At 46.4% G+C, this 14,200-nt stretch overlaps 1 protein-coding gene across 3 annotated transcripts in view; it reads right to left on the minus strand.

Annotated features, from left to right (window-relative positions):
• The window catches only part of LOC135511174 (disks large homolog 5-like), a 100,516-nt gene that overhangs the window by 11,822 nt on the left and 74,494 nt on the right, over nt 1-14,200 (minus strand). For all 3 annotated transcript variants that reach the window (XM_064932774.1, XM_064932775.1, XM_064932773.1), the window contains 7 exons: nt 8,201-8,334; nt 7,625-7,789; nt 7,297-7,483; nt 6,506-6,654; nt 1,123-1,293; nt 829-1,019; nt 572-715 (listed from right to left, as the gene is read on the minus strand). In XM_064932774.1, the coding sequence (XP_064788846.1) occupies nt 572-715; nt 829-1,019; nt 1,123-1,293; nt 6,506-6,654; nt 7,297-7,483; nt 7,625-7,789; nt 8,201-8,334 (1,141 nt within the window). The remainder of the gene's footprint in view (nt 1-571; nt 716-828; nt 1,020-1,122; nt 1,294-6,505; nt 6,655-7,296; nt 7,484-7,624; nt 7,790-8,200; nt 8,335-14,200) is intronic.

Raw genomic sequence — 14,200 nt, forward strand, 5'->3', positions numbered from 1 at the left:
GTGGCAGAATCAAGCTGTGGGGATGTTTTTCAGCGGCAGGAAATGGGAGACTAGTCAGGATCGAGGGAAAGATGAACGGAGAAAAGTACAGAGAGATCCTTGATGAAAACCTGCTCCAGAGCGCTCAAGACCTCAGACTGGGGCAAAGGTTCACCTTCCAACAGGACAACAACCAGAAGCACACAGCCAAGACAAAGCAGGAGTGGCTTCGGGACAAGTCGCTGAATATCGTTGAGTGGCCCAGACAGAGCCCGGACTTGAACCCGATTGAACATCTCTGGGGAGACCTGAAAATAGCTGTGCAGCGACGCTCCCCATCCAACCTGACAGAGCTTGAGAGGATCTACAAAGAAGAATGGGGGAAACTTCCCAAATACAGGTGTGCCAAGCTTGTAGTGTCATACCCAATAATACTTTTTAGAATAAGGTTGTAATGTAACAAAATGTGGAAAAAGTTAAGGGGTCTGATTACAGTGCTGATCTCAACTCAACCAGTATTATATTGTGGTAATATATATGTTGTACTCTACTCAACCAGTATTACATTGTGGTACTGTTGTACTTTACTCACCCAGGACACATCTGCAGAACTTCCCGGGGGACTCTTTAACCAGCATGTCCTTGACGGGGTCTGAGAGAGGGCCGAGGATCACGACCGGCCTAGAGGAAACACACACTACCTTCTGGACCCGCTGGTACGCCAGGCTCACACAGTCTGAGGGGGAGAGACACACACACACACACACACACACACCAGTCAGTCAGTGGGGTAGCGTTACACACGAAGCCTCATACTCTGTCCACATGTAAAGGTGTGTGTGTCCTCACCCTCTAGAAATGGTATGGAGTCTGTGCTAATGGCGTCCTGGGCCACCAGTTCCTTGCCGTCTTTAGAGACGCTGCATTTGTGTTTGTGCTTCCTCCTGAAGAAGGATCTCCTGGCGGCAGCAGACAGACTCTTACTGTCCTTGTCTTCCTTCAGCTCTGTCATACTGTGTCGGTACAACTCCTGGTCCATCCTGCACACACACACACACGACTCATCATGACACACGGAAGTTACCCAAATGATAAGGAGAGACTAACTGGTATCAGCTAATAACTTAGTAGTGCGTGTCTTACATGTATTTGCTGGGGATCTGTCCTCTCTGGATCCGCTGTGCTTTCTCATCCAGCTGCCAGACCATCCAGCTCCCGAAGCTGCCCATTGGTAGAGTATCATCCACATACAGGATGTCATCCTTCTGAAAACTCAGGTCCAGCTCTGCCTCCGCAGTCCGCTCATAAAGTGCTCTAGAGAGATGGAGGGGGGAAGTACGGCGAGGGGGAGAGCAAGAGGAGGGGTGGAATGGAGAGAGGGTTAGTGTGTGTGTGTTAACTGTGACTGTGTGTGTGTGTGCGTGCGCTCCTATGTGAGCGAGCATTCGTACCTATTCCCCTTTAAAGTCTAGCCCACTGAGGTTGGAGCCCCATAGCTCTTTTTCTCAGCATATCTGTGTGCGTGCATGCATCTGTGCGTGAAGGCCCTGTCAGGGATGGGGCTGTGTGTGTGCGTGCATGCATCTGTGCGTGAAGGCCCTGTCAGGGATGGGGCTGTGTGTGTGCGTGCATGCATCTGTGCGTGAAGGCCCTGTCAGGGATGGGGCTGTGTGTGTGCGTGCATGCATCTGTGCGTGAAGGCCCTGTCAGGGATGGGGCTGTGTGTGTGCGTGCATGCATCTGTGCGTGAAGGCCCTGTCAGGGATGGGGCTGTGTGTGTGCGTGCATGCATCTGTGCGTGAAGGCCCTGTCAGGGATGGGGCTGTGTGTGTGCGTGCATGCATCTGTGCGTGAAGGCCCTGTCAGGGATGGGGCTGTGTGTGTGCGTGCATGTATCTGTGCGTGAAGGCCCTGTCAGGGATGGGGCTGTGTGTGTGCGTGCATGTATCTGTGCGTGAAGGCCCTGTCAGGGATGGGGCTGTGTGTGTGCGTGCATGCATCTGTGCGTGAAGGCCCTGTCAGGGATGGGGCTGTGTGTGTGCGTGCATGCATCTGTGCGTGAAGGCCCTGTCAGGGATGGGGCTGTGTGTGTGCGTGCATGCATCTGTGCGTGAAGGCCCTGTCAGGGATGGGGCTGTGTGTGTGCGTGCATGTATCTGTGCGTGAAGGCCCTGTCAGGGATGGGGCTGTGTGTGTGCGTGCATGTATCTGTGCGTGAAGGCCCTGTCAGGGATGGGGCTGTGTGTGTGCGTGCATGTATCTGTGCGTGAAGGCCCTGTCAGGGATGGGGCTGTGTGTGTGCGCATGTATCTGTGCGTGAAGGCCCTGTCAGGGATGGGGCTGTGTGTGTGCGCATGTATCTGTGCGTGAAGGCCCTGTCAGGGATGGGGCTGTGTGTGCGCATGTATCTGTGCGTGAAGGCCCTGTCAGGGATGGGGCTGTGTGTGTGCATGTATCGGTGCGTGAAGGCCCTGTCAGGGATGGGGCTGTGTGTGTGCATGTATCTGTGCGTGAAGGCCCTGTCAGGGATGGGGCTGTGTGTGTGCATGTATCTGTGTGTGAAGGCCGTTTCAGGGTTGGGGCTGTGTGTGTGCATGTATCTGTGTGTGAAGGCCGTTTCAGGGTTGGGGCTGTGTGTGTGCATGTATCTGTGTGTGAAGGCCGTGTCAGGGTTGGGGCGGACATCCTGACCCGGTCTGTGTGACTTCGGCAGGCAGCTGCTGCCATGCAGAGACTCAAGTTGCATCCCGAATGGCACTCTATTCCCTATAAAGTGCACTACTTGGCAATGGGCCCTAGTTCAAAATGGTGCACTATATAGGGAATAGAGTACCATTTGGGACACAGTCAGCTTCTTATAGACTTCTAACAATGAACACCTGCACTGATCGACACACACCTTCTCCTCCACAGCCTGTAGTCTATGAGCTGTCCCGGTCTGCCTCGTGCACACACAAGAACACACGCAAACTCTCTACAGGGGAATTTAACCAGGGGCTAATGGAGAGTCTCCTCTGTTTTTCTGTCTGAAGGTAAACCATTTGTAGACAGACAGGACCTCTAAAGTAAGATACTAATTGTAACAATGTTCAGAACAGAGCAATCCGCTGCTTTCTTGGTCTTCACAAACTGACTTCAAACCTGGCCATCTGTGGAGATATGGGTTGGGAACCATGTGTAGTTCGGCAAAAAGGTGACATGGAACAGTGATACATTTGCCAGAACACAGAATCGCAAAAAAAAGTTTTACTGGGACCTTAACCATTTTGTAGACCACGGAGAGTTCTGAGTATCTATGTTTTGTGAAACTGATTTGCAGTATATACAGGAACAAATTACCAGGTGGTGTTAACCAAATCAAGGACAAGCCTTTGTGGAAAAATGGGCAGTTGATTTGGAGTTTCAACTTAAACTTAGAACGTACACTCTACGAGAACTACACCCCTGAACCATATGTCCGTCTGAACCTACCAAAAAGCCAAAGGTCAGTTTGTGCTCAGATCCATGGGTAGAGTTAAAGCCCCTGAAGAAGAGACATTTTGTCTACTGTGTGATCTTGGGGAAATCAAAAACCAAACCCATTTAGTGTTTTATTGCCCTCTGTATGATCTGACATGCTGATGAGTAAAGGCTTGAATTTTGTTTCAGACAGGGTGTGTTTGAGATTGCTCAGTTTGTTCAAAATGCTTGCATTTTATTTAACTAGGCAAGTCACAATGCCTGGAAAAGGAGAAATGTACTTTTTGTGTAGTAGGGCTAGATGGTAGCCGGTTGTGTAGTGGGGCTAGACAGACAGACACACAGATACAGACGTATCCAGACACAGAAACATAGGCAGACGCAGAAACATAGGCAGACGCAGAAACATAGGCAGACGCAGAAACATAGGCAGACGCAGAAACATAGGCAGACGCAGAAACATAGGCAGACGCAGAAACATAGGCAGACGCAGAAACATAGGCAGACGCAGAAACATAGGCAGACGCAGAAACATAGGCAGACGCAGAAACATAGGCAGACGCAGAAACATAGGCAGACGCAGAAACATAGGCAGACGCAGAAACATAGGCAGACGCAGAAACATAGGCAGACGCAGAAACATAGGCAGACGCAGAAACATAGGCAGACGCAGAAACATAGGCAGACGCAGAAACATAGGCAGACGCAGAAACATAGGCAGACGCAGAAACATAGGCAGACGCAGAAACATAGGCAGACGCAGAAACATAGGCAGACGCAGAAACATAGGCAGACGCAGAAACATAGGCAGACGCAGAAACATAGGCAGACGCAGAAACATAGGCAGACACAGAAACATAGGCAGACACAGAAACATAGGCAGACACAGAAACATAGGCAGACACAGAAACATAGGCAGACACAGAAACATAGGCAGACACAGGCAGCTACAGAAACATAGACAGACACAGACAGCTACAGAAACATAGACAGACACAGGCAGTTACAGAAACATAGACAGACACAGGCAGCTACAGAAACATAGACAGACAGCTACAGAAACATAGACAGACACAGGCAGCTACAGAAACATAGACAGACACAGGCAGCTACAGAAACATAGACAGACAGCTACAGAAACATAGACAGACACAGGCAGCTACAGAAACATAGACAGACACAGGCAGCTACAGAAACATAGACAGACACAGGCAGCTACAGAAACATAGACAGACACAGGCAGCTACAGAAACATAGACAGACACAGGCAGCTACAGAAACATAGACAGACACAGGCAGCTACAGAAACATAGACAGACACAGGCAGTTACAGAAACATAGACAGACACAGGCAGTTACAGAAACAGACACAGGCAGCTACAGACACAGGCAGCTACAGACACAGGCAGCTACAGACACAGGCAAACATGGATAGATACAGACACAGACCTATACAGAGACACACAAGTTTAGGGTCACTTAGAAATTTCTTTCAAGAGGATATGTATCTAGATACACTACCGTTCAAACTAGAGGTCGACCGATTAATGGGAATGGCCGATTAATTAGGGCCGATTTCAAGTTTTCATAACAATCGGATATCGGTAATTTTGGGCGGCAAAATTTTTCCACCTCTATTTAATCTTGATTTAACCAGGCAAGTCAGTTATCGACACATTATGTACAATGACAGCCTCGGAACGGTGGGTTAACTGCCTTGTTCAGGGGCAGAACGACAGATCTTAACCTTGTCACCTCAGGGATTCAATCTTGCAACCTTACAGTTAACTAGTCCAACGCTCTAACCACCTGCCTCATGAGGAGCCCGCCTGTTACGCGAATGCAGTAAGAAGCCACGGTAAGTTGCTAGCTAGCATTAAACTTAATCATAATCACTAGTTATAACTACACATGGTTGATGATATTACTAGTTTATCAACCATGCGTATCTAGCGTGTCCTGCGTTGCATATAATCAATGCAGTGCGCATTCGCGAAAAAGGACTGTCGTTGATCCAATGTGTACCTAACCATAAACATCAATGCCTTTCTTAAAATCAATACACAGAAGTATATATTTTTAAACCGGCATATTTAGCTAAAATAAATCCAGGTTAGCAGGCAATATTAACCAGGTGAAATTGTGTCACTTCTCTTGTGTTCATTGCACACAGAGTCAGGGTATATGCAACAGTTTGGGCCGCCTGGCTCGTTGCGAACTGATTTGCCAGAATTTTACGTAATTATGACATAACATTGAAGGTTGTGCAATGTAACAGGAATATTTAGACTGATGGATGCCACCCGTTAGATAAAATACAGAACGGTTCCGTATTTCACTGAAAGAATAAACGTCTTGTTTTCGAAATGATAGTTTCCGGATTCGACCCTATTAATAACCTAAGGCTCGTATTTCTGTGTGTTATTATGTTATAATTAAGTCTGATTTGATAGAGCAGTCTGACTTAGCAATAGTAGGCACCAGCAGGCTCGTAAGCATTCATTCAAACAGCACTCATGCGTTTTGCCAGTATTTCGACGTGAATATTCACATCCCGAAGAGGCAACTCCGGCATGCTGGCGTTCTAGGCAGAGTTCTTCTGTCCAGTCTGTTCTTTTGCCACTCTTGTTTTCTTTTTAATGGCCAGACAGATATGGCTTATTCTTGAAACTCTGCGTAGAAGGCCAGCATCCCGGAGTCACCTCTTCGCTGTTGATGTCGAGACTGGTGTTTTGCAGATACTATTTAATGAAGCAGCCAGTTGAGGAATGTGCTTTTCTTTCTTTCAAAAACAAGGACATTTCTAAGTGACCCCAAACTTTTGAACGGTAGTGTGTGATATATATACACACATACATACATACATACATACATACATTCATACATACATACATACAGACATATAAACAGACATATAAACAGACAGACAGTCTCTCTATAGTGTAACAGAGGATGATTCTCCTGGAGTGGGACATAATTGCTTTAGATGAAGAGAGAGTTCCTCTCCATGGGCTTCACTGGTGCATCATGAAACAGGCATTTGGGAGACAGGTGTGTGTGTGTGTACCTGATATAGAAGCCGTCCCCCGGTGTGTCTTTAACCATGTTGAAGTCGTCAGGTCGTTGTTGGACTCTGAGAGTCACTGTCTCGGCCGGCTTCAGCATCTCTACATACATCTCCTCCACCGTCTTGTTCTTCATATTCACTGACCCATACTGATAGAGAATTGGAATTTACAAACCCCTTTATTGAGTAAACATCATCATTACACAAAGAAATAAAAAATAAAAAATATGACAGAGGGAGGGGGGAGAAAGGAGAGAGAAAAGGGAGAGGGGGTGAGAAGGAGCAAGAGTGTGAGATACAGAGAGAGAAATGGAAATAGAGAGTGAGAGAGATGAGTGATAGATTTTGGCAGTGTCTAGACCAATCAATACATTCATTTCAAAGCCCTGGGCTGGTCCACAGAGTAAAACAGACTCCTTCAGCCTCTGTGGTTTTTTGGTTCCATGTCTGTCTATTGATTAGGAGGAGGATGAGAGAGGAGGAAAATGGACAGAGTTCTGTTCTGATGACAAGGCTCTAGGCCTGCTTGAAGAACAGAGATTAAAGTGACAAAGTGGGAGCATGACAGGAATGGGACAGTGCGAGTTACTCTACTTATAGAGATTGGCCGTGTAGGTACACCAGTGTACAATGAGAGAAAGAGAGGGGCAATCGATAAAGGAACATAGACAGGCAAGGAAAACAGCGATGGGCTTTGGCAGAGATGCTGCACGGTGAAAAATATTCGCTCATAAAAACAGTTGTGATAAACCTTGTGTGTGTCCACCTACATGCTGGTGTACGTAACCTACCTCCAGTATGAGGTCCCCAGGCTGCAGGCCCTCTGGTCCCCTAGCAGGGCTGTCCTCCTCCAGACTCTTTACATAGACCCCCCGGAGGTTCCCTCCACACAGCCCCAGCCCCAGCTCTGCACCCTGGGCCCTGAGCACCGTCACCACCCGCGGCTCACACACCTTACGACTGCCCTCTGACGACTCCCTGGAGTGGAGAAGAACGCGAATACCTTACCAAACAGAAATGTGTCTTCTGCGGTACCCAACCCCTGCAATATACACAAATCCACATGAAGCTGGAGAGGCTGGAGCAGTCAGAGGTGGGCCCGGCAGAGGTGTGTGTTACCTGATGAAGCTGTGAGGACTGGTTGTAGGGGTGGTCTGTTTGGAGGAGGGGGTGAGTGTTCCTTCGTCCTGTTCACTCAGAGTGTCTATAGTAGAGTGGTTGTCTGGGGTGGTGGCTCCACTGCCCTGGGGCGTGAACTGGCTGCTCACCGGCTCCAGACCAGAACTACACACGCAAAGAGAGAAAAACCTTAGTATGGGCTCCCGAGTTACGCAGCGGTCTAAGGCACTGCATCTCAGTGCTAGAGGTGTCACTACAGACACCCTGGTTCGAATCCAGGCTGTATCACAACCAGCCGTGATTGGGAGTCCCACAGGACGGGTTTGGACGGTGTAGGCCATCATTTGAAATAAGATTTATTCTCTTAACTGACTTGCCTAGTTAAAGGTTAAATATTGGTACCATCTATTTAAAAGGTGGTAAATGAGGCCTGTATATTTTATATGACTACGAGATTTGTCATGGCATGTCCTAGGTCAATTTTACACGCCTTTTGAAGTATGAAAGACTGACATTATCTTTGATTACGCATATATTTATGTAAATTGACCACTGGGAAGAAATGTCATTGTTTACCTGGATCGTGAGGGGTTTCCCAGCTGGTACATGTGGGGGTTGTATTGAGCCATAATGGTGATGGTGTCACACTGCTGACCAATGATCAGCCTGGCCTGCTGCTCGGTGGCATTACGCAGGTTAATACCGTTATACTGGAGGAGAAGAGAAAGTTTAGATGTTATTGAAAAATCCTCACTGAAAATAAACAGCACTTCTCAATTCTACAGGCCATATTCAGGCATTAATAATAATATATATTTTTTATTATTATTGAATATTCTAAACTTGCAGTGAAGCCGCTCAACAACTACATCAGACCAGTCATCCAACAGATCTCATTCAGAGGGACACACAGAAGCATCCAGGGTCAATGCCCTGCTCAAGGGCTCGTTGACAGATCTCCCACCAGGCCAAAAAACGTGAACCCCAACCCTCCAAGATCTCCCCCCCACACAGTTCCCCAATAGCTGTCCCTCAACCATTCGAGACCACTTCCACAGTCCCCCCCAGGAAGAAAAATAAAAAATACAATTAATTCCATTCCCCACCCCCAAGAACCCCCCAATGCACCAACCACCAAGAGAATGAACTAAAGAGAAAAAAGGAAAAGACAGAAGAAAACAGTAAACAACAATGCAAAATAAATAAATAAATAATAATAATACATTTAAAACAAAGGACATCAAGGACAACTGAAATCATAACAGCAATGCCAACTGTATATGTTTGTGTGCATGTCTGGTACTATTACATGTATGTGTGTGTTCTTGTATGTGTTTATTTGAATGAGAGCATGTGCACAAACACCTGCACGGCATCAGCCTCGGGCAGGCATTAGTTGTAAAAACACTGCCACTCAGTGTCATTTAAACATACTTTTTATTATGTTTCATTTAGATTTTTTATATTTTTTCAATTTTTTTTTTAGGTTTAGTCTTTGACCATCATTCCATCTCCCACACAGAAACTCCACTCCAACTTGTCTCCAGTTCCACATACCAACCCTCAGCTTCCCTCAGCCCATCCCAACCCTCAGCTTCCCTCAGCCCATCCCATCTATCTCTGCTGGCCTCCCACTTTGGGTTCCTACGCAACACATATCTTTTATGCTGTGACGTTTAACGTACAATTTCAATCTAATTGAATAGAATCCACAGATTGCGAGTTGAAGACAAATACTTTTACTAAGAGTATTAGTATATTAGTAATTGACTGACCCGGTCTCTCCAGATCTCCTAACAGTACTATTTCTAGGGTATATTTTAGATCAATGCTATGCATTTTCAGCCATTCCTGAACCTGAGACCAGAAACAGGCTACCTGAGGGCAATACCAACATAAATGGGTTAATGATTCTGTATCCTCACAACAAACTCTGCAGAGCTTAAATTATTTGATGCCCCAAATACTGTATTCAACATTTTGTTGGTGGCAAGAATTCTATATAATAATTTTAGCTGAAAAGCACAAAGTCTTGAATTTTGGGTTGTTTTATATATCAACTCATACACCACCCTGTACCATCAAATCTCTCCCCAACTATTTTGCAATCTGTATGGCACAATTGTCAACATCCTAGTCCTCAAATGAAACTGGTATACTTTCCTATGTATGCTATTTTTATTCCGCCACAAGTTATGATCCTTTATATTGGGCAGACAGACCAGTTCCCTACCTCCTCCTGCTGCCACCTGCCTCTTCCACTTTTGGGGTAATGCTGTAATCAATTGGTTGTACTCTTGGATTGAGCAGACCGTCCCATTCAATTCTGATAACTCCATGAAGGACATAACTCTCCCATTCCAATTTACAATATCAGTTAAGAACAAAATACCATTTTCAAACATCTTTGCCATAAATACAGGTATTTTATCAACCAGCACTTTGGAGTTCAGCGATAATATTTGTTCTATCTTTTCAGGGGGATGAAATTGAAATTGTAGCCAGCTCTGCAATGCTTGTTTGAAGAAAAAAAAGAAGAAATTCTATTAATCGAAAATGAGACATAGCAATCTGCACAAAGGCAAAAAGGCCATTTTTAAACAATGGATGAGCTTTTCTTAGTAATCTACTTGAGAACAATTTAGGGTTCAAGTAAAACATTTGAATGAGTGAAGCTTTTAGAGAGAGGTTTAGTGCTTTTATATTTAATCATCTCAACCCACCCAATTCATATTCATTATATAGATAGGCACGTTTTATTTTGTCTGGTTTAGCGTATCAGATAAAGCAACATTTTCTTTGCTCATATGATTTGAAAAGTTAATTAATTTTTTTATTTTTTATTTCACCAGGTAGGCTAGTTGAGAACAAGTTCTCATTTACAACTGCGACCTGGCCAAGATAAAGCATAGCAGTGTGAACAGACAACAACACAGAGTAAACAATAAACAAGTCAGTAATAGAAAAAAGTTGAAAAAAAACAAAAAGGTCTATATACATTGTGTGCAAAAGGCATGAGGAAGAAGTTGAATAATTACAATTTTGCAGATTAACACTGGAGTGATAAATGATCAGATGGTCATGCGCAGGTAGAGATACTGGTGTGCAAAAGAGCAGAAAAGTAAATAAATAAAAACAGTATGGGGATGAGGTAGGTAAATTGGGTGGGCTATTTACCGATGGACTATGTACAGCTGCAGCGATCAGTTAGCTGCTCAGCTGGCAGATGTTTAAAGTTGGTGAGGGAGATAAAGGTCTCCAACTTCAGCGATTTTTGCAATTCGTTCCAGTCACAGGCAGCAGACAACTGGAAGGAAAGGCGGCCAAATGAGGTGCTGGCTTTAGGGATGATCAGTGAGATACACCTGCTGGAGCGCGTGCTACGGGTGGGTGTTGCCATCGTGACCAGTGAACTGAGATAAGGCGGAGCTTTACCTAGCATGGACTTGTATATGACCTGGAGCCAGTGGGTCTGGCGACGAATATGTAGCGAGGGCCAGCCGACTAGAGCATACAGGTCGCAGTGGTGGGTGGTATAAGGTACTTTAATAACAAAGCAGATGGAATTGTGATAAACTGCATCCAGTTTGCTGAGTAGAGTATTGGAAGCTATTTTGTAGATGACATAGCCGAAGTCGAGGATCGGTAGGATAGTCAGTTTTACTAGGGTAAGTTTGGCGGCGTGAGTGAAGGAGGCTTTGTTGCGGAATAGAAAGCCGAATCTAGATTTTATTTTAGATTGGAGATGTTTGATATGAGTCTGGAAGGAGAGTGAGTTTACAGTCTAGCCAGACACCTAGGTACTTATAGATGTCCACATATTCTTGGTCGGAACCATCCAGGGAGGTGGTGCTAGTCGGGCGTGCGGGTGCAGGCAGCGAACGGTTGAAAAGCATTTATTTGGTTTTACTAGCGTGTAAGAGCAGTTGGAGGCCACAGAAGGAGTGTTGTATGGCATTGAAGCTTATTTGGAGGTTAGATAGCAGTGTCCAAGGAAGGGCCAGAAGTATACAGAACGGTGTCGCCTGCGTAGAGGTGGCTCAGGGAATCGCCCGCAGCAAGAGCAAAATCATTGATATATACGGAGAAAAGAGTCGGCTCGAGAATTGAACCCCGTGGCACCCCCATAGAAACTGCCAGAGGACCGGACAACATGCCCTCCGATTTGACACACTGAACTCTGTCTGCAAAGTAGTTGGTCAACCAGGCAAGGCAGTCATTAGAAAAACCGAGGCTACTGAGTCTGCCGATAAGAATATGGTGATTGACAGATTCAAAAGCCTTGGCCAGGTCGATGAAGTCGGCTGCACAATACTGTCTTATCGATGGCGGTTATGATATCGTTTAGTACCTTGAGCGTGGCTGAGGTGCACCCGTGATTGCACAACGGAGAAAGTACGTTGGGATTCGAGATGGTCAGTGATCTGTTTGTTGACTTGGCTTTCGAAGACCTTAGATAGGCAGAGCAGGATGGGTATAGGTCTGTAACAGTTGGGTCCAGGGTGTCTCCCCCTTTGAAGAGGGGGATGACCGCGGCAGCTTTCCAATCCTTGGGGATCTCAGACGATATGAAAGAGAGGTTGAACAGGCTAGGGTCCAGATTGTCAAGCCCAGCTGATTTGTACAGGTCCAGGTTTTGCAGCTCTTTCAGAACATCTGCTATCTGGATTTGGGTAAAGGAGAAGCTGGGGAGGCTTCGGCGAGTTGCTGCGGGGGGTGGTGGGGGCGTAGCTGTTGGCCGAGGTTGGAGTAGCCAGGAGGAAGGCATGGCCAGCCGTTGAGAAATGCTTGTTGAAGTTTTTGATTATCATGGATTTATCGGTGGTGACCGTGTTACCTAGCCTCAGTGCAGTGGGCAGCTGGGAGGAGGTACTCTTGTTCTCCATGGACTTTACAGTGTCCCAGAACATTTTGGAGTTCGAACTACAGGATGCAAATGTCTGCTTGAAGAAGCTGGCCTTTGCTTTCCTGACTGCGTGTATTGGTTCCTGACTTCCCTGAACAGTTGCATATCGCGGGGACTACTCGATGCTATTGCAGTCCGCCACAGGATGTTTTTGTGCTGGTCGAGGGCAGTCAGGTCTGGAGTGAACCAAGGGCTATATCTGTTCTTAGTTCTGCATTTTTTGAACGGAGCATGCGTATCTAAGATGGTGAGGAAGTTACTTTTAAAGAATGACCAGGCATCCTCAACTGACGGGATGAGGTCAATGTCCTTCCAGGATACCCGGGCCAGGTCTATTAGAAAGGCCTGCTCGCAGAAGTGTTTTAGGGAGCGTTTGACAGTGATGAGGGGTGGTCGTTTGACTGCGGACCCGCAGCAGATACAGGCAACGAGGCAGTGATCGCTCAGATCCTGATTGAAGACAGCGGAGGTGTACTTGGAGGGCCAGTTGGTCAGGATAACATCTATGAGGGTGCCCTTGTTTACCGATTTAGGGTTGTACCTGGTGGGTTCCTTGATGATTTGTGTGAGATTGAGGGCATCTAGCTTAGATTGTAGGACTGCCGGGGGGTTAAGCATATCCCAGTTTAGGTCACCCAACAGAACAAACTCTGAAGCTAGATGGGGGGCGATCAATTCACAAATGGTGTCCAGGGCACAGCTAGGAGCTGAGGGGGGGTCGGTAGCAGGCGGCAACAGTGTGAGACTTATTTCTGGAGAGAGTCATTTTTAAAATTAGTAGTTCGAACTGTTTGGGTATGGACCTGGATAGTAGGACAGAACTCTGCAGGCAATCTTTGCAGTAGATTGCAACTCCTCCCCTTTGGCAGTTCTATCTTGACGGAAAATGTTATAGTTGGGTATGGAAATCTCAATTTTTGGTGGCCTTCCTAAGCCAGGATTCAGACACGGCAAGGACATCAGGGTTGGCAGAGTGTGCTAAAGCAGTGAGTAAAACAAACTTAGGGAGGAGGCTTCTGATGTTGACATGCATGAAATCAAGGCTTTTTTGATCACAGAAGTCAACAAATGAGGGTGCCTGGGGACATGCAGGGCCTGGGTTTACCTCCACATCACCCGCGGAACAGAGGAGTAGTAGTATGAGGGTGCAGCTAAAAGCTATCAAAACTGGTCGCGTAGAGCGTTGCAGACAAAGAACAAAAGGAACAGATTTCTGGGCATGGTAGAATATATTCAGGGCATAATGCGCAGACAGGGATATGGTGGGGTGCGGGTACAGCGGAGGTAAGCCCGGGCACTGGGTGATGATAGAGGTTGTGTCTCTGGACATGCTGGTTGTAATGGGTGAGGTCACCGCATGTGTGGGAGGTGGGACAAAGGAGGTATCAGAGGTATGAAGAGTGGAACTAGGGGCTCCATTGTAAACTAAAACAATGATAACTAACCTGAACAACAGTATACAAGGCATAATGACATTTGAGAGAGACATACAGCGAGGCATAAAGTAATCGCAGGTGTTGATTGGGAGAGCTAGCTAAAAAACAACAGGTGACACAACAACAGCTAATCAGCTAACAAAACAACAGCAGGTAAAATGGCGATAACTAGGCAGAGCGGGTCGGATAAACTACACACAGAGCCTGAGTTCGCGGCTGGGGCCGACAGATAAA

Source organism: Oncorhynchus masou, chromosome 23, assembly GCF_036934945.1.
Source record: "Oncorhynchus masou masou isolate Uvic2021 chromosome 23, UVic_Omas_1.1, whole genome shotgun sequence".
Classification (NCBI taxonomy): Eukaryota; Metazoa; Chordata; class Actinopteri; order Salmoniformes; family Salmonidae; genus Oncorhynchus; species Oncorhynchus masou.